The sequence below is a fragment of the Notamacropus eugenii genome, chromosome 2 (assembly GCF_028372415.1).
Source record: "Notamacropus eugenii isolate mMacEug1 chromosome 2, mMacEug1.pri_v2, whole genome shotgun sequence".
NCBI classification, from domain to species: domain Eukaryota; kingdom Metazoa; phylum Chordata; class Mammalia; order Diprotodontia; family Macropodidae; genus Notamacropus; species Notamacropus eugenii.
The window spans coordinates 107,720,462-107,744,445 of record NC_092873.1 but is presented as its reverse complement, the minus strand read 5'-3'; the positions used below and the strand labels follow the sequence as shown (position 1 = coordinate 107,744,445).

Here is a 23,984-nt window from a genome sequence, read left to right as displayed (position 1 = left end):
TAAATCAAGTGCATTAGGCTGCAAGAGTTCCGTGTAAAAACTGCATTCTCTTTATTCTGCATACTTTAATTTCAGAACAAAATAAACATTAACAGCCCACAATACACAACATCCTACTCCCCAGATCAGGAGAGGGGAACAGGGACCCTGTAAACCCTGCCCTAATACACTGGAAAACAGGAGGAAAAAAAAAACCACTAGACATTGGCAGATGGAGCCAGGCAAAGACAGGGCCTCTACTGCTGCTGTGGGAAAACACAGGGAACTATACAGAGGGTGGGTGGGTGGGGGTGTGATGCAGAGGTTTGTCTAATCCACCTCCTCCATGCGGGATGCATCTTCATCTCCTTCAAGTGGGGGGATCTCATCAGGAACAGCAGCACTAGGTTCTTCTGCTGTCACCTCATCCTCATCAATGCCTGAGGATAAAAAGGTTAGATGATACATACCATGTATTGAACAAATTTTCTAACCCTCAACAGTGCCACATTTTTTCTGAGCCACCTACCAGGAAGGATCCAAAGGGCAATAACAAGATTAGTGATCCATCCTTTGCTTCAGTACCTCCAGTAAAAAAGGCAGCCACCCCCATCCCCCTTTGTTAAGATTTCACCTGCCTTAATATAGTTAGCCTGCAAAGTTTACAACATGCAAAAAAGAAATTTAACTAACTCCTGATTTTCAGATGAGGAAATGGGCTGACAAATGACCTGTCCTGGACTTGTCTGAGCTCACATCTCCCTCAATGTAGGCCCACTATGGCCCTTCCATCTATCTTTTCAGACTGTCATGGCCCCAACAAGAACATCATACTCACCGAGACCTAGCTTAATCATGCGGTAAATTCTATTTGAGTGAGTCTGAGGATCTTCAAGGGAGAAACCTGAAGACAGCAGAGCTGTCTCAAAAAGCAGCACCACCAGGTCTTTCACAGCCTTGTCATTCTTGTCAGCCTCAGCCTTCTGCCTGAGAGTCTCCACAATGGGGTGATCTGGGTTTATTTCCAGGTGCTTCTTGGCCATCATGTAACCCATTGTGGAGTTGTCTCTCAATGCCTGGGCCTTCATGATGCGTTCCATGTTGGCTGTCCAGCCATATGTGCTAGTCACAATGCAACAGGGTGAAGACACCAGCCGATTGGAGATTGTCACCTAGGAACATTGTTAAATTTGATTTCCAAGTAGTAGCCCCTACTGAATATAGAATGGGCCACATAAACAGCACACTCATAACACTACTGTCTATTTTACACTAAACTATGAAATGATTTTCTTCCCAGCATGCATGCACACACTCTCAAGCTATTAGCTACATTGACTCCCCCTAAAAGACATAAATCTAGGATAAAATAGTAAAAGGTCATTTCCCCAAGACTCATAAGAATCCAACCATTTTAAAAAATCCATTATTCCCAAATTTCACTTACTTTTTCAACCTTCTTATCTAGAATTTCCTTCATTAGCTTGCATAAGTTCTCAAATTTTGCCTTGCTTTCTTCCATTTTTTTCTTTTCTTCTTCATCCTCTGGAAGTTCTAGCCCTTCCTTAGTAACAGAGACAAGGGTCTTCCCATCAAATTCCTTTAGCTGCTGCACACAGTACTCATCAATGGGCTCTGTCATGTATACTACTTCAAAACCACGTTTCCGTACCCGTTCCACAAAAGCAGAATTGGCCACTTGTTCTTTGCTCTCACCTGTGCAAGTTAAAAGCAGTTAGTGACCAGAATATGATGGCCAATGTCAGGACACCCTATTGTGCCAATATCCCTAATACCACCAAAGCCTAAGCTGGAAAGATCCAATTTCAGCTTACCAGTGATATAGTAGATGCATTTCTGGGTTTCCTTCATTCTGGAAACATATTCAGACAAGGAAGTCATCTCATCTCCTGACTGAGAAGTATGATAACGCAACAGTTCGGATAGACGGCGTCTGTTGGTTGAGTCCTCATGGATTCCAAGCTTTGGAAAGAAAAGACATCACATATACATGTTAGTATAGGCTCAGCTAAGACCAGTGTTCTGTCATACTTCAGACAAGTATTCCAAAACCTACAAAGGAAAGTTATCTAACAACCTAGAGGTGCTCACCTTCAGGTTTTTTGAGAAGGCCTCATAAAACTTTTTGTAATTCTCTTTGTCTTCTGCCAGTTCAGAGAAGAGCTCTAGACACTTCTTGACAATGTTCTTACGAATGACCTTCAAGATCTTACTCTGCTGCAGCATCTCTCTGGAAATGTTGAGAGGCAAATCTTCAGAGTCCACCACACCTCGAATAAAATCTAGGAGAAAAAGGATAAAAATAACCCATCACCATGTTAGAAAATAATCGGTTTTTGCTTACACATGTCTAAAATGTTAGAATCTTCACAAAGCAAATAGTAAGCCCATTAAACGAATATTGCAAATAGGAACACTTACTAAGATACTCAGGAATAAGCTCATCACAACTGTCCATGATGAATACACGCCGTACGTACAGCTTAATGTTGTTCTTCTTCTTTTTGTTTTCAAAGAGATCAAAAGGAGCCCGACGGGGGATGAAGAGCAGAGCTCTGAATTCCAGCTGACCTTCCACGGAGAAATGCTAAGGAGGCAAAGAACAATTTTTCTCACCCTTAGTTCAGAAAACTGCTGCCTAGAGTTCAACATTTCTCCAAGGAGAAAAACCCTGCAAGATGACACTTCACAGAGACCCAAGACATAGTGTCAAGTATGACTGCTGAAAGTTCTACTAATATTCCAATAGAAAATCGAAAACAGCTCTTTAATGCAGTCAAGTCCATTTTGCATTTCATCTTGTCTGCACCAAATGTTATTGCCTTTCCCCTCTTACACTTTGGCCCTCAAGATTTTCATACCTTTACTGCCAAGTGATCTTCCCAATCGTTGGTGAGGCTCTTATAAAACTCGCCATACTCTTCTTGGCTGATGTCATCAGGGTTCCGTGTCCAGATGGGCTTAGTCTTGTTCAGCTCTTCCTGATCAATGTATTTCTCCTTGATCTTCTTGGTTTTCTTCTTCTTGTCCTTGCCTTCGTCTTCTTCATCAGATCCCACATCTTCAATCTTGGGCTTCTCCTCATCTTTGGCTGGTTCTTCCTCCTCCTTCTCTTTGTCTTCCTCTGTCTCATCATCGCTGATCTCCTTCTCCCGTTCCTTCTCCAACTAAGGGCAGCCAAAAACAAACAGTTCAGTTTGAATTAGGTCTGCATAGACTTATAAGCAAAAGTAATCTCAATGATTAAATTAAAAATAGCAGTCATCCCCTACGACTAACATAACTCATGTTGAGAAAGAATAAGAAAGAATATACACAAAGTGGTAGTTTATACTCACATAAAGTGTGATGGGATAGCCAATGAATTGAGAGTGCTTCTTTACAACCTCCTTGACCCGCCTTTCTTCCAGATACTCTGTCTGGTCTTCTTTCAGGTGTAAGATCACCTTGGTGCCCCTGCCAATAGGCTCACCTGAAACAAGAACCAGTGTCACATTAGTTGGAATAAGAACAAGGCCAAAACAAGCCTCTTAAGTTTCTTAACCTACATGTTTCAATTCAAAGAAATTTTAACCCACGTGAAGACAAACTAAGCTACATACATACCATGGTCAGCACGGACTGTGAAAGAGCCACCAGCAGAAGATTCCCAGGCATACTGTTCATCATCATTGTGCTTGGTGATAACAACTACCTTCTCTGCCACCAAGTAAGCAGAATAGAAACCCACACCAAATTGACCAATCATGGATATGTCTGCTCCAGCCTACATGAAATAACAAGGAGATATTGGAGATACAGAGGAAAAAAAGGTTCACATCAAGGAACCCTAGTGACAAATACAAGTATGCAGATGTCATACCTGCAAAGCCTCCATGAAAGCTTTGGTGCCAGATTTGGCAATGGTTCCCAAGTTATTGATCAAATCAGCTTTTGTCATGCCAATGCCAGTGTCTACCAAAGTCAGAGTACGCTCCTGAGGATTTGGGATGATGTCAATCTTTAGCTCTTTACCACTGTCCAATTTGGAAGGATCTGTCAGACTCTCATAGCGGATCTTGTCCAGCGCCTAGGAGAAAGAATACAACTCTATTAGCTATCCCTTTATCTTCTCTATAATTCAGAGTTTTCTAGCTTTCCACCTCTTTCTAAACACCATGAGTGTCGACTACTTGTACTACTTGTACTGTGCTCTTCAATTAGAATGATATTCACAGACTTGCTTAACCAAGACAGCTTTCTTTCAACCTATGATGCAAAAATCTCATAACCCCCTCTGTGGGGAGGAGTGACAACAGAAAACCTGATTAAGACCACCACCCTCCTCCTATTCCCTCCCCAGGTTACCATATTATCATCAATAGTAACACTTACATCAGAGGCATTGGAAATAATCTCTCGAAGAAAGATTTCCTTATTAGAATAAAAGGTGTTGATAATCAAGGACATAAGCTGGGCAATCTCTGCCTGGAAGGCAAAGGTCTCCACCTCCTCCTCTCCATGCTGTACTTCCTCAGGCATCTTTAAACATAAAAGGGTACAGTTAATCTAGAGTCTAATATCTGACCTCCCCCACAAGAATTATCTGAGAAAAACCAGTGACTCCTACCCAGATGCCAGGTTCAGTTAACTCAACAATTAAGCAGTCAAAAAACAACCCAAACACCAGACTTGGTTGTTTTGAGTCAGTTCAAGGACCCAGAGATGAAAAGCAAATGCCCTGTAGACTTTGAAATATTGGAGAAACGCTTCTATACTCTCCAGAAATCACTGAAGTCCAGTAACTTTTGACATCTGGGGGTAGAAACGACCTTTAAAGATTTCATTATTGCTTTTTAACAGCCTAGAATGTCTACTGCTGATGTTTTGGGGAAAAAAGCCCCCAGCTGAGATTCCCCAGAAAGAGAAATCCAATGGAAGTCTCTCCAACTCGGTTTAAAAAGGCACGCTAATTAATTAATAGGCTTCCCCGCCATTAAACATCCTCAATTCACACTACAATGGAAGCCCTTCAGCACCACTCCACCAGAGGCACCCGCCAAGCAGTGAAGCCCGCATCAGCATCCCCGGAGCCTAGCGCAGCGCTCGGGGCGGGGCCTGCCTGCCTCGTGCCGAGTAACACTAGGTAACAAATGGACGGGCAGCGGCCCCCGCATGGGGGAGGGGGAGGCCCACCAGGATAACGGCCAGGTCTAGCGCAAGGGATGACAAAGGATGCGGACAAAGAGCCAGTGTCCGCGCCTGCAACCCCGCTGAGTGAAACACGGCACCGCGGGGAGGGAGGAGTTCCCGCCTGGGGCCGATCCTCTAGGTCGGGAGGAGGAGACACCCCACCGCCTAAGGGGCACGATGTCCCCGCCATCCCCGCTTGGGGGCTCCGGCGCCATCCCAGCATCCGGGCACCTGGGCGGGGCGCGCGGCTCCAGAAGCTTCCAGAAGAATCTGGGCCCCAACGCGAAGGGAGGGGGGAGGGAGTCCCGGGAATGTTCCAGAACCTGCTCCTCCCTTCTCGAACCACCTCCCCCGCGGCCCCGCGGGCCCCCCCCCCAACGCGCTACTGAAAAATGCGGCCATGATGGCCAGGGAAAGTGGAGCACGGAAAGATACCTAGAGGACCGAGACAGTGATGCAACCGAAAAGCAAAGATGAAACCTGGCGAAGGACTCGCCCCCCCACCCCGGTGCTGAGTCACCCCAGCCTGCTCCCCCACACGCGCGCCGAATGCCCCTCTCGCTCCCCGTAGCCGCCGGAAGTGGAGGTGCGAGCCCAACATGGCAGCGTCCCGTGGGGACCGGCGCGGCCACCACGTGCTAACCCTAACCCCCCGGGAACGCTGCTGCCGACCAACCGGCCCCCGCGCGGCTGTCACTCCCTGCCCGAACCCTCCCTGAGGCTAGGAAGAAGAAAAGAGGCTGGGGGAGGGGAATAGCCTTACTCAGAAAAACCGAAGTCTGAACGGTCGGCGGGGATGGGGGGGGGGCATTAAAACCTTTGTGGGTAATAATATGAGAAAAAAGGCAGAGTAGAAAAGGAAGATAAGAGGTATTAGACGGGAATGTAGCGAATACGTCACCTTGAGCGATGGCAGACAAGCAGGCCGGGTCAGAGAAGGGCTGAGTCCAGCGGCTACGCACACCTCGCACCGTGAGGAGCTTGGCACAAGAGAAGCTGCCGGCCGCCCCCACCCGCCCTATATATTGGCAGCGCACCGATAGCGTCGGAGCTTCCCAGGCGAATCCCTCCGCCTTAAAGGGGCCGCCTCACAGACCGCGCACCTGCAGCCTCCGAGGGCGCCGCCGGCCTTCTCCTGCAGCTTCTCCCGGCCCCCCCTCCTTCTTTCCACATTGTACGCACATACAGATTATAGAAACGAAACTACTGGAATAGGCAGGAACCTTCTTTAGGGATCACGTTTATTTTACACATGAGGTCACTGAGGCCCAAGGTCACCCCGTTCGTACGAGTTTTGTCTGGCGGTTCGTGGTTTCCCACCCGTGAACCTGCCAGCTCCCAGAAAGCTCCCCGAGCCGTCGGCCCTGACCCTCAGCCGAGGCTTAACAAAGGTTCACCGATGGACTCACTGACGTAACCGGTGAACGGTCAGGACGGGGGCAGGGGCGGGGGCAGCCTCTCCAGCCGCACGGGGACGGAGCCAGGGGCTGGGGCGGGGCTGGGGGTCGCGAGACCCTCGCCGCGATCTGCCTTGGGGAGAGATGCTGGGACCTTGCCTGCGACAAGCGGCCACCCTCCAAGCTAGTGTCACCCTCCCCCCCACCTCGAGGAGGAGGGCTAAGCCACGAGGTAGCCTCGCTCTCCTGCCCTCGGGACCTACGTGGGGGAGAGGACAAACCGGGGTCGCGCAGAACAGCCCGGGGGCTTTTTCTGAACCGGTTTTGAGCGGCTGGGAGGGGTACACGTGGAGTGGCAGGGAGGTCAGGGCAGAGCTATGTCTCTGAAGGGTGGGGGGGCTCCCCGCAAAAGAGGTGGCCCCCACAAGGTAGGAGGGCAGTAAAGCCCAAGCTGGTTCCCCATCCCCACCCCCCCGCTCCAGCCCACGGGCAGAATGGGCTGGGGGAAGGGCGAGCTCTCCGGGACTCTTTGCCAAGGAGCTCGGCGGCGGAAGCCGAGCCTTTCTGCAGTGCGGCGGCATTTCCAGCAGTTTCCACGCCTGTCTAGTCGCATTCCCCGCCCCCTCTCCTTCCCCCCCCACTCCCGCACGCCGCCCCCCCACCTCCTCCCCTCCCTCCTCCTCCTCCCTCCCCCCCCACTGGGCCTGAGCTCTTCGTGCAGCGAGCCAAGGCGCCAATGCGGGCCTGGACCGGCCGCGGACTCATCCCCCGCATCCCCCGCATCCCCCGCATCCCCCGCATCCCTCCTGCGGCGTCCCCACTGCGCTCCATTTTCTATACCCCAGCCCCGGTCAAGTGCTTTGCCCGGCGCTCGGTCACACAGTAGGCGCATAATACATGCTTGTACCTCCCCTCCCCCTCTTCTCCCATTCCCTTTCCTGTAACCTCAATATCCAGAGTCCCATCCAGTGCCCCTCCCACGACTGGCCATCCCCACTGGAGGAACATTAGAGCAAGCCCCTCCCCGCGCCCCCCACCCCGACCCAACAACCCCCTTCTCCTCCACTACCCCTGAGGCTCCCACAGAGGGAGGGGGCCGGGGGCAGCGGGCTGAGCCGGGAGGGCTAATGGAGGGGAAGCTGCCAAGGTCCTGGGCGCCCCAGGGGCCCGGGGAAGCAGGGCGCACGTTGGGCCCAGCCCGTGTGCGGTGAGGTGCGCGGTATCTGCAGAGTCACCGCACACACGCGCACACTGGCACCCGCCCGTGGGGTCCACCTCGGCGGGCAGGCTAGGGCCAGGATTAAGAGATTTTGGAGAACGATCTGAGAAACCCCAAGGACGTTCCCGGGCTGCTTCTCCTGTACTGCCCCTAGATGCACAAGTCTGTGTGCAGCGAGTTCCCCAGCTCCCGACAGACAGGTGGGGGGTGGGGCAGAATTCAAGGCGGGGTACGGGGCTCAAACCGAGTCGAGGCAGGGCGCATCTATTAGATGTGCCAGACGTGGTGCCAAGTGTGGGGGATGCAAAGAAAGGAGAAAAGCCAACCCCGATCTCTCCCCCAGGGAGCCAGCTGCCACTCTAACGGGTCAATGAACAGGTGTATCAAGGCAGGGTGACTTCAGCCGGGAAGGCTCTAGGAATGGGGGATCCACCAGCTAGGGGATTGTGCTGCTGAGGTTTTCATCCGAAGGAAACCCAGAAAGGTAAGAGTTAGGAGGAGAGCATTCCAGGAATGCCAGACAGGTCCAGGAGACGGAGTGCAGTGGTGGCATGGGTAGAGCACTGGGCTTGGAATGGTCGGAAAGGTTCATCAGGTCTGGCCTCAGACACTTCACTCTGTTTGCCTCAGTTTCCTCATCTGTCAAATGAGCTGGAGAAGAAAATGGCAAACCCCTCCAGCATCATTGCCAAGAAGACCCCAGATAGGGTCATGAAGAGTCAGATATGATGAAAGTGACTGGACAATAGCAATCTCCTGTGTGAGCAAGGAGGGCAGTGTGGCTGAATCATTGAATTTGTGGAGGGAAGTAAGGTGTAAGAAGACTGGGAAGGTAGAAAGTGGCCAGTTTATGAGGAGCTTTAAAAGTAAAAGTACTTTATATTTTATCCTGGAGGTAGTGAAGTCATAGAGATCCAGGGATTCTGGAGGCTTCCTGGAGGGAAGCCACTGGAGCATGGTCAAACCTGCACTTTAGAAACCTGACTTTGGCAGGTGGATGTGGGATGGATGGAGTGGGAGGAGAGGAGGCAGAGAGACCAGTTTAGAAGATTATAGCTTTAATAGTAATTATAATAATAATAGGATTACACAAGTATCTGAGCAAGGTTTGACCTCTCAGGTCTTCCAAAGACAGGCCTGATAACCATAGGTCAGTGGCTATGTGAGTGAAAAGAACAGGACATATATACAAGAAGTGTGAAGGTAAAAATGATAAGACTTGGCAATGGATTCATGGAGTAGATGTGTGAGATGAGGGAGATAGAGAGCCTGGGTGATTAGGAGGATGGTGGCATCTTCTACATTTGGAAGAGGAGAAGGTTTCAGGGTTGGAGGAATGGATAATGAGTTCCTTTGAACTCATTTTTGAACATTTTGAATTTCAGGTACTTATGAGACCTCCAATTCAAGATTTTCAAAAGATAGTTGTTGATATGAAGCTGGAGCTCAGGAGAGAAGCTAGGTCTGGATATATAGCTCTAGCAGCCATCTTTGTAGAGATGATTTTTGAAACTGTGAGAGAGAGACAGCAAAAAGTTAAGTTTCCACAGAGGTACTAGTTGATGAAGTGACTGGGAATAAGATAATAAGAAAGCTAGCAGACTACAGGTGGACTCAGCCAATCAGAAGACAGACGGTGGCCTTCAGAAAATTACAAAGTTCTTGATAAAAGGGGACCAAATCTAAAACTAGCTTAAACTAGTCAAGGGAAATGAAGTAGAATAACTGGGAGAAAACTTTTCTTCACTGCGCTTGCTTAATGAACCTCATGCATATAAGCAGACACACCCCACATAAAATTATCCCCCATTTTCTGGTCATGGGTCCTATGGTGAAGCATGTTTGGGAGGAGGAATCACACCAAGGATGGTTACATAATGGGCATGTAAAGGTGGTGACCTAATGGAGAATGGACCAATCCATCTCCTGATGGGAAGATCTGTCCTGAACTGACAGTATAAAAATGCTCTCACTTCTGTATCCAGCACCTCCTCCTCCTGAAAAGGGAATTGGAGTCTGCTTTGGCCAGGGCTTTCAATTCCTCTGAACTCTACTGCAATAGATTTTCCTTGATACCTTTTTAGTATCAAGCATGTTTCTAACAAATCCATGGGAGCTGATGAGAGAGAAGAGGCAGAGTCCCACAATTAGCGGACATTATATGGATGACAAACCAGCAGGAGATGCTGATGGATAATCAGGAAGGAAGAGAACCAGGAGACAGCAGGGTCACAAAAGCCCAGAAAAGATTGAATATCTAGGAAGTAAAAGTGATTAATGTCAAATGCTTCAAGGCAGTCAGGAGGGATGAGGAATGAGAAAGGATTATTATATTTGTCAACTAAGAGAAGAATAGTTTTACCTGAGTGATGGAGTCAGGAGCCTGATTGCCAAGGATTTAGACCAGAGTAAGAGGAGAGGGGATGAAAGCAGAAGCAATGAATGTAGATGGTTTGGATTTTGTTTTGGTTTTTCTTTTTCTTTTTCTTTTTTACAGTTATAAAGGGGAGATATAGATACAAGAGGATAGCTAGCAGGGATGATGGGATCAAGTAAAGATTTTCTAAGGATGGAGGAAACATGGTATTGTTTATGGGCAATAGGGAAGGAGGAGAAAGAGGAGAGGGGAAGAAAGAGGAAGAGAAAGAGAGAGAGGGAAAGCAAAAGAAAGGGAGAGAAATGAAGAGAAAAAAGAAGAAAGGGAGAGGAGAAATAGAAAAAAGAGAGGAGAGAGGACAAGATAGAAAATGAAAGAGGCGAGAGATGGTGACAGGGAGAGAGGAAGGAAGAGATAGAAAAAAGAAAAGGAAAGATAGGAAAAGAGAGATCGATGATAAGAAGGAGCGAGGATGGTGAGAGGAGGGGCAGCAGTCTGTTGGGAAAGACTAGAAGGGTAGACTCAAGGAGAAGGGTTACCTCTTCATTAGTGACTGGAGTGAAGGAGTTAGTAGAGCAAGATATTTTCAACGAGGCAAGATGAGGAGTTCACAGGAAATGGCCTGAATTTTTTTCAGTAAAGTATGAGTTGCAGTCCTCTGACCGTGAGGGAAGGACATAGGAGACGTGAGAAGGTTTGGAACACCTGTTGTAGACGCTGGGTTCCTGAATCTGTGCAGGGAGGAGTAGATTGATTGCTTTGTTGCAATTCGGAAAGGTTGAGCTTTGATAACCTATCTGTAGTGAAGGTCCAGTCAGCAAAGTTTAGTGATTTCCTCCAGCTTCACTTGGCTGCAAGTAAATAGAAGTAAAGAAGGCCAGTCATTGGGAGTAATGAATTGAGGAGGAATTTGGCAAGGTGGGATCATGGCTAGGACAAGGCAGTTGAGTGTAGAGTTAAGCTGGCTCACCAAGGGGTCAAGATAAAGAAGGGAAGAAAGTGTAGCCAGGACAAGGCAGCTAGCCTGGGACTGAACTGAGAAGTGAAGGAACTAGAGGTCCCTGTGAGAACAAAACAACATTAAGGGAGGTAAGGTACAGAGAAAGACAGAATGACAAGACATGATCAGAGAGATTTTTGGAATTTTGAACATGGAAATGGAACATTTTTTTCATTGATTAGAAGTAGACATGCCTTTAGGAAGAATAATGATGATGATGATGGTAAAGATAAACATTCATATAGCAATTTAAGATTTGCAAAGTGTTTGACATATTATCTCATTTGGTTCTCCTGACATCTGTGAGAGGGAGGTGATATTATCTCCATTTTACAAATGGGGAAACTGAGGCTGTTTGGGATTTTTTTTTTTTTTGGGGGGGGGGTAGTAGTGTGGTGTTTTGGTTTTTTCCCATTGTTACATGAATGAGCAGAATTTGACCTCAGGTCTTTCCAACTCCAAGTCAGGGCCATCATTCACCATGTCCCCTAATTGCCCTACCATAGTTTCAAATTCAAGTTATTCCTATGAGAGGCTCAAGGCTGAAGAGAGAATGATTTCATAGGCCTCTCCTCTCCAGAGTATTTCAATGGCACTTTGATGGCTAAGTAATCTCACCAAATTGGGCATACCCCACTGCACTGGTAAAGATCATAACAAATCAGATGTTCCCAGATAGTTGATTCAGTGGACAGAGCACTGGACCTGGAGTCTGGAAGACAATGAGTTCAGATTTGGCCTTTGACTCCTCCTAGTCAGGCAAGTCACTTCACTTCTGTCTACCTCAGTTTTCTTGTAAGACAGGGAGAATAACAGCCCCTACCTCCGAAGGCTGTTACGAGGACCGAATGAGGTAACATTTGTAAAGTGCTTTGCAAAATGTAAAGGACTACATAAAAGCTAGCTGTTATTATCATAAAGCAATACGTAGCCCTGTATAACCCTGCACAGGTCTCCGTATGGAGCTGAGTGCCTTCCCCTAGAGCAGTAGCTCTCAAAGTATGGTTGCAGGGACCCTCAGGAGTCTTCAAAAAGTTTTTAGGGCTCTTTGGGGTCAAAAATATTTTCAAAATTTTACTGAGACATTTAAATTTCAAATATGGTAATTATTGATAGGTAATCCACTCTTGGGGTTCTTTAGGGGATCCTCAGCAATTTTTTTGATGTTACTTTTTTAAAATTAATTTATTTGTTTAGGATTTTCAACAATCCCTTCCCTATGTTTTAAATTTTCTCCCCCTCCCTCCCCAAGATGGTGTGCAATCTTATTGGATTCTGCACATACATTCTTATTAAACACATTTTCACATTAGCCACATTGCATAGGGTCCTCAGCCATTTTTAAGAGTGTAAAGGGGTCCTCAGACCAAAAAGTTTGAAAAGAGCTGACATTACTTGAGGATGAGTTGGGGCTTTCATAATCTGATCAGGAAGAGGTCAGAAAGGTCATTTGCTTAGCTCAAAGACTTCAGACTAAGCAAACATAATAACAATAACCTGTTCAATCCTTTAAAGTTTACAGTGTACTTTATATTACCTCACTTTGTTTTTTAAGCTTAATTCATATTTTTTTTTAAATAACACATTGATTTCCATATATGTCCTTGCCCTCATTTCCTGCCCAGAGAATTTTCTGGTGATGTAGTTTTGTTTTTTTTAAATATTCAGCAAAACCAGTCAACAGACCTTGAACAGCAAATGAAACACCTCACATACATAAATTCACCACCTCAGCAAAAGGGAGATACATTTTTCTCTTCTCTGGGGTCAATCATGGTCATTATAATTTTCCAGTGTTTAGTTTTTATTGTCAATTCCATTTACATTGCTGCAATTATTGGGAAAATCATTTTCCTGGTTCTGCCTACTTTGCTTTGTATTATGTGTTCATATATGGCTTCCTGTGCTTCTCTGAATTCCTCATTTTTGTCATTTGCTATGGAGCAATAATATTCTATTATTATTGTATAAGACATAGTACCAGATGCTGTTATACAAGCAAAAAACAATCCCTACCCTGTAGTAGCTGATAATCTATTGGAGGGTGAAGGGGAAGGGGTATGATGAGGAGAATCATGATAACGTATTCTGCCTACAAGGTATTCTGTATATTAAGAGCGATCTTCCTTGCTGTTCCTTCCTTCCTTTCTCCTTCCCTCCTTACCTTCTTTCCTTCCTCATTCTTTCTTCTCCCTTTCCTTTCTCCCTCCCTCCCCTCTTACTTCCCCCTTCTCTTTCTTCCTTCCTTCCCTCCCTCCTTCCTTTTTTTTCTCCTTAAACAACATGGGTGGCTCCCCATTCCCAAGGGCATATCATATTTATGCCTGATTGACTTAGCCAAGTGCAGCTTAGAACTTCTGAGCTGACAATTACAAATATGGAATGCCACAACCAGCTTCTTATTTATTTTTTAATGGTTCTACCAGAATTAATATCAACAGTTATACTGTAATATAGGAATGACTGAAGGGTCAGTAATTTCATCTGCTGGAGAGCCTGGTATAGGTACTCCCTGCACCATAGATGGCAATCCTTGTCTGGGACTTACCCGAGCTCACCCCCACTCTTCTAAATCTTAGGGAGTTGTCTGAAGCATAGGGAAGTACCCAGGGTAACTGAGCTAGGGGGCAGAGGTTAGATTTGAATTCAGGTCTTCCTGACTCCAGGGCCTGGATGATAGTAACCACTACTTATAATCCTACTGTCTCTCCTCAAGAATTCAGTTCAATTCAATTAAACAAGTGTGCAGGTACAAGACAGGCATGCTGGGTTCCAAGAAATAAAAAGAAGATTTAAAAAAATCTAAGCTAAAATAAAAATGTTACCTTGAAAGTAACTTTAATTCTCCTGGTTATAGGAGTGCAGCCTTAAGTATATGTGAGTTAATTTAAAGAAGGAAAGTGTACTAAATTGATAGGGGGTGGGGGGGAAGGAGGGTGATCAGCAGTTTCCCAGGGTATTCTCAGCCTAAACTGAATCTGAGTAGATTGAAGTAATATATTCCAGCCATGGGGGAATGAATATCATGGCCAGAGGCTGGAGGTACAACGTCCAGTTTGGGAAATATCTAGTAATTCAGTTTGGCTTGAATACAGAATTTGTGAAAAGGGGCAGTATGAAATAAGACTGGAAAGGCAGATAATGGAAGGCCTTAAATGTCTGGCTGAGAAATTTATATTTTTTCATATAGGCAATGAGTAGCTATTAAAGGATTTGAAAAAGAGTGCAAAGGGTGTGATTTGAGGAGTTCTCGAGAGACCTCTCATTTCTCCTTCCCCCTCCCAATGTTTCCCCCATTAGAATTTCAATTTTATCATTAGAGATTTATTTTTTTTAAGGTTTTTTATTCTTTTTAAAGGTGGCAAAGTGGATAGAGTACCTGGAGTCAGGAACTCATCTGCCTGATTTCAAATCAGACACTAGCTATGTGACCCATTTTACCTGGTTTGCCTCAGTTTCCTCATCTATAAAATGAGCTGGAAAAGGAAAATAGCAAACTACTCCAGTGTCTTTGCCAAGAAACTCCAGATAGGGTAATGACGAGGTCAGACATGATCTGAAAAACAAAGTCCCCCATTAAAATAAAAAATGCCTGATGTAGAGGAAATACATTTTAATGACCATTTTTAGCATGGATTAGTTTATAGGTAGCTCAGAGCAAGGTTCTGAATTGGAATTGGAGCATTGGAGAGGCACCAGTCATGGAGGGGGGTGAAGCAGGAGGGTAAGGAGGGAAAGAAGAGGTGGGAGGGTGCCCCAAACCAAAACCCCGTGTACTTCATATTTCTTCCCTACCTAGAAAGGGGTGTTCTCATCGGCTTGTCAGTGTTTAGGTGGGAGTGTCTGAAGGATCATTATTCCCACGCCCCACAACCAGAGGTGGCATGTGTTTGTCACATACTGTATCCAGACCAGCAGGGCAAGCAAAGGGGAATCAATGAAGTCTATGTGAGTATGATATGGTGGTGAAGCAGGAGAAACCAAGTTTTATCAGTAAGGACTTTCCTGTTAACTGTGTGGAAATGCTGAAATGTATTTTGCTGCTGAGAAGCCTGTAGTTATCTCCCTGGGGTGTGATAATAATAATCATTCATTTTTACGTAGCACTTTAAGTTTTGCAAAGTTTGCACTTGAAGAATTTCCAGGCTTAAAATGCTATGTAAATGTGAGCCATTATTAATATTCTCACATCCTGGGAAGGGAAGCAAAGGGGGAGAGCATTTTTTAGGATAGTTAGTTCAGGTATGAGAGAGGACTAGGATTATACTACAGTTGTTCCAAAATCTGTCTTGAGGAATGATTCTGCCCCAGCGTTCACCACCCCAACCTACCTCACCCTTTTGTCTATTATTTCTGGCATGTACAGCTGAGAGAAAAGTATACTCCTTTCTAATCCCATTCAGTTTTCTCCCGAGCTCACCCCCCACTCTTCTATCATCTCTGGTCGTATCTTGGCAGTGAGGTCTACTGGAGAGAGGTCTTGGCTCTGATGCTCTGACAGTGGGCAAGTCATTTAACTCCTCTGTAAAATGGGGGATGATAACTCAACAAACACATACTGAGCTCTTAATGGCCAAAACTTAACACAAATTGGGTTTTCTTTTTAGTTAAAAAAAAGAAGATCCTTCAATCTGGATTTAGACACCATCAGTTTTTTCTCTGGAGATGGAGAGCATTTTTCATCCGAGTTGTCTAGAATTGTTGTGTCGTTGAAAATAGCTAAGTCATTCACAGCTGATCATCTTACAATATGGCTGTTACTTTGTACACAGTATATTTGCATCAGCCCAATGCAGGTCTTTTCAAATTCTTCTGAGAGCATCCTGCTCATCATTTCTTATAGTACAATGGTATTTCACCGTAACTTGCTCAGCCATTCCCCAATTGATGGGCATCCCCTTGATTTTTAATTCTTTCCTTCCAGAAAAGAGCTGCTACAAATATTTTTGTACATATAAGTCAAGACCTACCCAAATCTTAAGCATCTCCATCCTCATCTTCTTGCACTTGATGCCTGGAGAAGAGGTGGTACTTTGTCATTTTAGGATAGATGAGTGAACAGACAGCTCGGAACAAGGTTCTATGGTATTAGAATATGGGGGAGGCACCTATTGGGGTGAGGCTTGGCATGGTAGAAGAAGACAGGGGTCCAAAGGAAGGACAGTAGAGATGGATAATGGAACCATCTTCCCACCTCAGTCCCTTTTTCCTGCTTGGGAGGTGGGCTGAGGTAATGAAACCACACTGCCCTAAAGTGCCCATTGAGATGAAAATGACCTATTTAGCTTGTTGCAGTGAGGCTCAATGTCCCCAAGAGGGAGCCTCCGGACCTCTGTGATTTAATCCAAGGCTGATGTCATAAAGGAAAGCTGAGGTTCCAGGGAAGGGCACCTCTGAGCTCCACCCCTTTCCTCCACAGTGAAATGAGGACAGTGACGCTGGCTCTTCCTCTCCTCCCTCCCACCTTCCCTCTCTCAAGGACAGCTGCAGGACACAAAGTTCTGGGAGCTTCTAGGCACTGGAGATACAGGGGATGGGCATAGCTCCGGAAGATGTGTCCCTGACCTGGGGCCAAGGGTTCTGGGGGACGGGAGAAGATGATGCACGAGGGTGTGTCTCATCTCCAGAATCTGTCTGCCCTGAGAAAGCAGTTTACGCTGCCTCCAGCCCCAGAAATGCAGACGAGAACTAGGGACCACTGCCTCCCAAAGCACAGTTACACAAATATGCCAGCTCCCCAGAATAATCGAGCTGGAAGTTCATCTATCCCAACTCCCTTTTTGTTACAGATGAGGAAACTCAGTGGCAGAGCTAAGATTAGGGTTGGGCAGTGTGGAGGAGGATCAGACTATATTCTAAATGAAATATAATTTTCCTTCAAAGCTGGGATCACCAGAATCTGACCACAGTGGCCAAACACAGGCTGGCCACTCTTAAGAGCTGAAAGTCCTCTCCTTTTCTACCTGCCCAGTCTTTTTCCTTTACTCCCAGTGATCTCTATGCTACCATCCACACTGACTTCCTTGCTGTGTACCTCAGAGTAGAAACTTCTATCTCTTGGATCTGGGCCCCCATGCCTGGCACTTGCTACCTCCTTCCTGATCTCTGTCTCCCAGCTTCTCTGGCTTCCTCCAACTCTCAGCTAAAATCCCTTCTACAAGAAGCCTTTCTCAGGATGCCCTTAATGCCAAGTGCTTTCCCTTTGAGGTTACCTTCCTTCTACCTTGTATGTGTGAATCCAAATATAGTTGTTTGCAGAGTATCATCCCCCTGCCTTAGACTAGATATTCTGTGGTCAGGGACTACTGCTTTTAGCAGAGGGTCTGAGCATAGAGCCGGGCTTAATAAATACTTGTTGATTTGACTTGACCATCCTTTCTCACCCTGACTCCTTTTGCTCAGGCCTGAACTTCTCTTTCATCATGAGACTATTGGCTTTGTCTCATGTTTTACAGCATGGAGAGGTTGAGTCCAGGGGGTACCAGCAAGGAATCTCCCCAAGCTAGGTAGGTGGATAGGACAAACATAAATTTCCTGAGCCAAGACAGAGCACGTTCTGCAAGGGAAAAGAACAGGAATAAATCTGCTATCAGTAGATCTGGGGTTTAGGGTTGGTTCTAGAGAACAAGTCACTTCCCTTATTTTGCCTGGATCTTCTCGAGTGTTTTTGCTTAACTGTGTTTTGTAACCAGGAAAGGGGGAACAGGGGTGTTTCCAGAAATGACTTATGATATAAGAACAAACATCATTTTTCCTCTTTTAAGTTCACACACTCTCTGAAATCTGTCTGGGCCACTTAAGCATTCTGGGCCTGGTCTGTGGATTCTAGGTTAAGAACTCACAGATGAGATCATCTCTGAGGGCTGCTTTTGGAGTCAAGGCAGCTAGGTGGTGCAGTGGATAGAGCAGGAGTCAGGAGGACCTGAGTTCAAATCTCATGTCAGACACTTGACATTCACTAGCTGGGTGACCTTGGGCAAGTCACTTAACCCCAATTGCCTCATCCTGGGACATCTCCAGTCATCCTGATGAATATCTGGTCACTGGAATCAGATGGCTCTGGAGGAGAAGTGAGGCTGGTGACCTGCATAGCCCTCCCTCTCTTCTTTGGCAGTGAAGGACGAACACACACTGATTTGGAGTCACACGACCTTGGTTCAAATCCTGGCCTGTGTGACCTTGGCAAAGGTAATCACTCTAGTCCTCGGTTTCCTCATCTGTAAAATAAAGGGGTTTAGGGGGTGGGATGGCCTAGATAGCCTGTAAGATTCCTCCCTAGCTGTAAACTGATGATGTTATGTCCTCTCCAGTCCTTTGGCCAGGTCTCCTGTTTTGTGTCTCTTCCCTTCTGTGCTCCCCAGAGATAAGAAGAGATAGTCAGTTCTATTATTCTGTTTTATGAGTCATCCGAGACTGACTCTGGGAGCTTCTACCTGTGCAGCGCACACACACTGACACATACAAACAAACACACACACACACACACACACACACACACACACACACTCACACACACTCACACTCTGCCTGCCCCAGTCTGTCAGACCCCAGTGAATGAAGAGCTAACTTAACTCTAGACAGAACCAGGCAGAATCTGAGGGAAAGTTGTTTAGGGTGGGGAGAGGATGCAATTCCGAAACTGAATGAGAATATTGGGCATTATCTGTATTTGGGATTCTGATTTCACCTTTGCAACATGTCTTGGCTACTTACATGCCCTTTTCTCCTTGGCCACTGCCACCACCCTGGGGCATTTCACCCTTGGACTACCGCAATAGCCAGCAGGTGGGTCTGCCTGCCACATCTCTCCCCACCCCACCCTCATCCATCTTCCATTCAGCAGCCAAAGTGATTTTCCTAAATTGAGGTTTGACTCTTACTTAATAAACTCCAGTGGTTCTTTACCACCTAGCCCTACTCCCTCCACCTTCTAACCAGTGACACTGGTCTCCTTACTACTAGACAAGGCACATCATATCTCAGCTCAGGGCATTCCGACTGTCCCCCATGCCTGGAAGGTTCTCCCTCCTCATGTCTACTTTCTGGTTTCCTGGAAGTCCCATCTAACATCCTGTCTTCCCACAAGAAGCCTTTCCTAGTCCTCTCTTAATTCTACTGCCTTCCTTCTATTATTCCCTAATTATCCTATATGTAGCTTGTTTATACGTATTTGTTTGCTTCTTGTCTCTCCCATTAAGAGGCTTTTGCCTCTTTCTGTATCCCCAGAGCTTAACACATAGTAGGTGCTTAATAAACGTTTATTATGGAAATGTTTTGCGTGACTGCACATGTGGTAACTTTTATCAGATTGCTTGCCTTCTCATTGATGGGGGAAGTGAGGGAGGGTGCAAGAGAATTTGTAACTCAAAACTGTAAAAACTGAAGAGTAAAATAGTTTTTACATGTAACTGGGAAAAATAAAATATTAAAAATTAAATAAATGCTTATTTACTGTGACTAGTTGAAAAAGATGTTGGTTCCTTTTAAAAAGATCACAATTCTGAGTTCACCTGGAGAACAAGAGTAAACACTGGGAAAATATATCACTTTTCAGGAAGGCACATCCTAGTGTGCTAATACGCTCTAATGAATACAATAACTGAATAAACAGATTATAACATTGAGAACATTCCTGGTAACCTAAGTGTAATCTCCCCATTAACTGAAATCTAAAGGATAGAGCCAAGAATCCCCTCCCCTTTGCTCATATTTGGAAAACAGGTCAGTGAATGAATGATCCAGGGTCACACTGTGCATCAGAGACAAAGCTCATCTCCACCCCTCTCCCAATTAGGTCCTGACTTGCATCATGTTTTGTTCTAAGGACATTACTTATAATATGAGGTGTGGATGGACAGCAACCTTCTGGATCTGTCCTCTGTCCCAATCACATTCTACTTTGTGTGATATTGTTACTTAATTCTGGGGTAGTGGAAAAGCTTAAATCCTGGCTCTGGCATTTCCTACCTGTGTAATTTATTGTATGCTTTTAAAAACATAATTCTGAGAAGGGTTCTGTTGGCTTCACCAGACTGCCAAAGGGGTCCACTGTACAAAACAGATTACGCTATCCTATTAAGACTATAAGCTCTTTGAAGTAGACTTTCAATTTTCATTCATGACAGTCACAGACTATGTCGTTGTTATCACTGAGTTGTTTCAGTTGTATCTGACTCTTCCTGAGACCATTTGGGATTTTCTTGGCAAAGATCGTGGAGTGGTTTGACATTTTCTTCTCCAGCTCATTTTACAGATGAGGAAACTTTGGCAAACAGGGTTAAGTGACTTGCCCAGGGTCACACAGCTAGTATGTGTCTGAGGCCAGATCTGAACTCAGGGAGGTGAGTCTTCTTGACCCTGAGCCTGGCACTGCATCAACAAATAGTGGGGACTTAATAAATGTTTGTTGGATTTAAGAATTAATCTGTTTTCATGAAAATTGAGTCTCACTACATCCTTTAAAACTCAAGACAAAGAGGCAGTGTCGGAGGCTGGAACTGAACTCAGGTATTTCTGACTGCTGCACCACCTGGCAGCCTCATACTGTGACCTAACTCATAACACAGAACACACGTCTAGTCAGGAAGGCCCTGGTTTTGAGCCTAAAGTCTTTAGGCACTTACTAGCTGGGTGACCCTGGATAAGTTACTTAACTACTGTTTGCCTCAGTTTCCTCTTCTGTAAAATGGGGATAATAACACCTACCTCCTAAGGTTTTTATCAGATGAGGGTCTAACGTGGTAATAATTGTACAGCACTCAGGGCAGTGCCTGGCACATCGTAAATGCTATATAAATGTTAGCTATTCTTAACTCCAGGGTATCTGCATGGTGCCCTCTAGTGGCTACGAGCCACAACTGCAGCTTGGTAGCCAAGAGATAACACTCAGAAAAATGTGTACCATTTCAGTTTTTATGAAACTAACTTTCCCACATGTTTTACATGATCGCACATGTACAACCTATATCAGTTTACTTGCTGTCTTAAGGAGCGGGGATGAAGGGAGAAAAATTTGGAACTCAAAATCTTTGAAAATGATCTTTACACGTAGTTGGAAAAAACAAAATAGTATTTAATTTTTTGTGGAAAAAAATAAAATGAAAGATGAAAAAAGAAACTTTCCAGATGAGGAAACTGAGGCCCTTATTCAAGGATACACTGTGAAATAGTATTGCAGAAATTCGCAATTAGCCTAAAAGTTTAAACTATCCAAGCCCCATATCCAGAGATCCCCCTGCTAGGCTTCCCCAAGGAAGTCAAAAAATTAAAAGTCCTACAGACACCAACACATTCATGGCGACATGTTTTGTAATAGTAAGGAGCTAGGAACAAAGCAGATGCCGCTCAACTGGGGGATGACTAGGCAAGGGATAAATACATGGATGGAATGGATTATGCCAAGAAGCCTTGACTGTCTTATGTGAACTCATGCATGAAAAAGTCAGCAGAAGCAGGAAAACAATGCATTAACAGTAATTACAATGTAAAGAAACGATAAAACACCCATCCAATGTAATTATGATTAACAAGCCTGGTTCCAGAGATAAGAAAACAGAGGTGGGGGGCTATGGATGTGGAATATCATATGTCCCATCAGACTGCTGATATGTTAGTTTTGCTGAATTGTCTCTTATTCTCCAATTCTGTTGTAAGGAAGGACGGGCCTCTGGGGAGAGGGAGAGGCGGGTATGGATTCAGATACGAATAATGAATATGATGTAAAAGCCAAAAATATTAAAAACTAAAGAAATGGTGATATGAAGAATTCTGAGAAACGCAGGCAGACAAGCAATGGAAGAGTGATGTAACCCAAATCAGGAAAGGCAACGTACATAATGACAAACAAAAACCTCAAACTGCATTGTAATTATAACCAAGCTTGGCTCCCACAGAGAAGCTGAGAAAACAAACCCCCCTCCCCTCATTGTTAAGGTCAGGCAGTGTGGGTGTGGAGCACTGCACAGGCTGTCGGATGTGGTTCAAGGGTTGATTATTTTTGTTTAATTGCTATTAATTTTGTTCTCTTTTTATTCCCCATTGCCGCTGTTTGGGCCTTTGTTTTCCAATACAGGGATATAAGGAAGGTGATGCCATGACATGCCTGTGAATTGGATTGAAGCGAGGCAGGGCTGTGCAGAGTCACCAGCCTCACTTTCTCCTCCGGAGCCATCTGGGTTCAGCGGCCAGATACAGATCAGGACAACTGGAGATGGCCTAGGATGCAGTGAGGCCTCTCTATTATCAAGGATGGCATGATCAGCTACATTTCCTTCTTTTAATATTAAATTTTAATATTAAAGGCAAAAGACAGAACAACAAAAAGATCAAAATTAAAAGGAAAAAAAAGTTGGTGTTTTAGGGATGGAATAACAGCTCCTATCTTCTGACCGCCAAGGCCACAGGCTGGTGTGTCCAAGACAAGAACCCAGCTAGGTGGATCCTAAGGGAGTGAGTATGTGTTCATCCTTCGTTGTCAAAAAAGACCACGTCATCAGAGAAATAATGACATGACTTGCACTTGACTTTGTTTTGAGTGAGGGAGGGCTGTGCAGGTCACCAGCCTCACTTCTCCTCCAGAGCCATCTGAATCCAGTGACCAGAGATTCATCAGGATGACTGGACATGACCCAGGATGAGGCAGTTGGGGTTAAGTGACTTGCCCAAAGTCACACAGCTAGTGAGTATCAAGTGTCTGAGGTGAGATTTCAACTTAGGTCCTCCTGACTCCTGCACTGGTGCTCTATCCACTACATGACTTAGCTGCCCCTCAAGGGAGTGAGTAGATAAGCAGCCAAGGCAGTTAGGATATAGTGGCTATGTGGCTTTCTTCTGGAGTAGGGGAAGGGGAGGTTGGGTCTTGTGTTTCTGAGAAGTAGAGATTGGGGATTGGAGAGGACTGAAGTCAGAGTTCATCTAGTGGCTCAGATTTCTTCTCCACAAATCTATTACCCTATATCCCATAAACCACTCTTCAAATCCTAGCTTCCTCCAAGAAACTTTAGAGAACAGTAAGAAGAAATAGGTGATGACTTTCTTCACCCCAATCTGGCTAACTAGCTCTCAGGATCCAGGACCTTATAGCCCTCAGCCTCCTACTACTTTTACTTCTGACCCAAAGAGGATGTAAAATTTATATGTGATTTCTAAGTAGGATGTCTGACTTACAGGCCCATTCTACACTCTGAAAAGCAGAGACAATAGCACAGAAAAGTGGGTTGTAAACTGTCAAGTCCTATGCAAATGCTACGGGAGTCATCAATTAGATAAATAAACCATCTGGCAGCTGTGCTCAGAAACGCCAGAAATGCCTCTGCACAATCTCCTTGAGTCATTCTATTCGCTCAACTTTGAAATTGAGGCCAGCAAAAATATTTCCCTGTCTTAGGTATTTTTTTCCCACTGTGCATGTGTGTGCGTGTGTGTGTGTGTGTGTGTATACATGTGTGCTGTATATTTGTGTCTGCACAGTGTGTCTGACTGGGAGCCTGCCCAAGGGCAGGGCCTGCCTGTGTTTTTCTGCTACTCATTCTCTGTGACACAGCAACTTTTTGAGGTAGATGGCAAAACTTCCTTATACTTTGCCAGGACTTTTCCATTAAGTCGGGGGAAATCCCTTTTGGGGAACAGCCTAAATTCAAGGAAACCCAAGAGACCTGAGCTCCCAAGGTTGTCTGTCTACAACCACTCCCCTGACACCTGAATCCTGCCCTCCCTCCTCTCAGACACTTCCCTCCCAGGCATAGGGGTGCAGGGAAAGGGTCTAAGGCTGAGCCCTAGGGCGCCAAGCTGGCTAGCCCCCTCACTCTGGGGAGACACAGG

General features: G+C 45.6%; 1 protein-coding gene and 1 long non-coding RNA gene across 2 annotated transcripts; one reads left to right on the top strand and one right to left on the bottom strand.

Moving 5' to 3' along the window:
* Nucleotides 1-27: 27 nt before the first annotated feature.
* Nucleotides 28-6,774, bottom strand: HSP90AB1 (heat shock protein 90 alpha family class B member 1). Its single transcript, XM_072642299.1, has 12 exons — nt 6,074-6,774; nt 4,375-4,521; nt 3,863-4,069; nt 3,607-3,766; nt 3,339-3,472; nt 2,862-3,167; nt 2,422-2,587; nt 2,092-2,282; nt 1,815-1,962; nt 1,427-1,695; nt 818-1,151; nt 28-419 (listed from the first exon to the last, which is right to left on the bottom strand). Exons 2-12 carry the CDS (start codon nt 4,519-4,521, stop codon nt 310-312), a joined length of 2,172 nt encoding a protein of 723 aa, XP_072498400.1. The 5' UTR covers nt 6,074-6,774; the 3' UTR covers nt 28-309.
* On the top strand, nt 6,682-22,487 carry LOC140526246 (uncharacterized). The gene is made up of 3 exons (XR_011974294.1): nt 6,682-6,801; nt 8,132-8,272; nt 22,237-22,487. It is a non-coding gene; the product is annotated as an uncharacterized lncRNA (long non-coding RNA).
* The last annotated feature ends 1,497 nt before the right edge of the window (nt 22,488-23,984 follow it).

Excerpts from the sequence above, each read along its gene's own strand:
- HSP90AB1 (XM_072642299.1), bottom strand. The coding sequence starts at position 4,521 with ATGCCTGAGGAAGTACAGCATGGAGAGGAGGAGGTGGAGACCTTTGCC. Across the intron at positions 4,070-4,374 it reads TTATTTCCAATGCCTCTGAT|GCGCTGGACAAGATCCGCTA; the intron begins GTAAGTGTTACT and ends TCTTTCTCCTAG. Across the intron at positions 2,588-2,861 it reads AAGATCACTTGGCAGTAAAG|CATTTCTCCGTGGAAGGTCA; the intron begins GTATGAAAATCT and ends TTGCCTCCTTAG.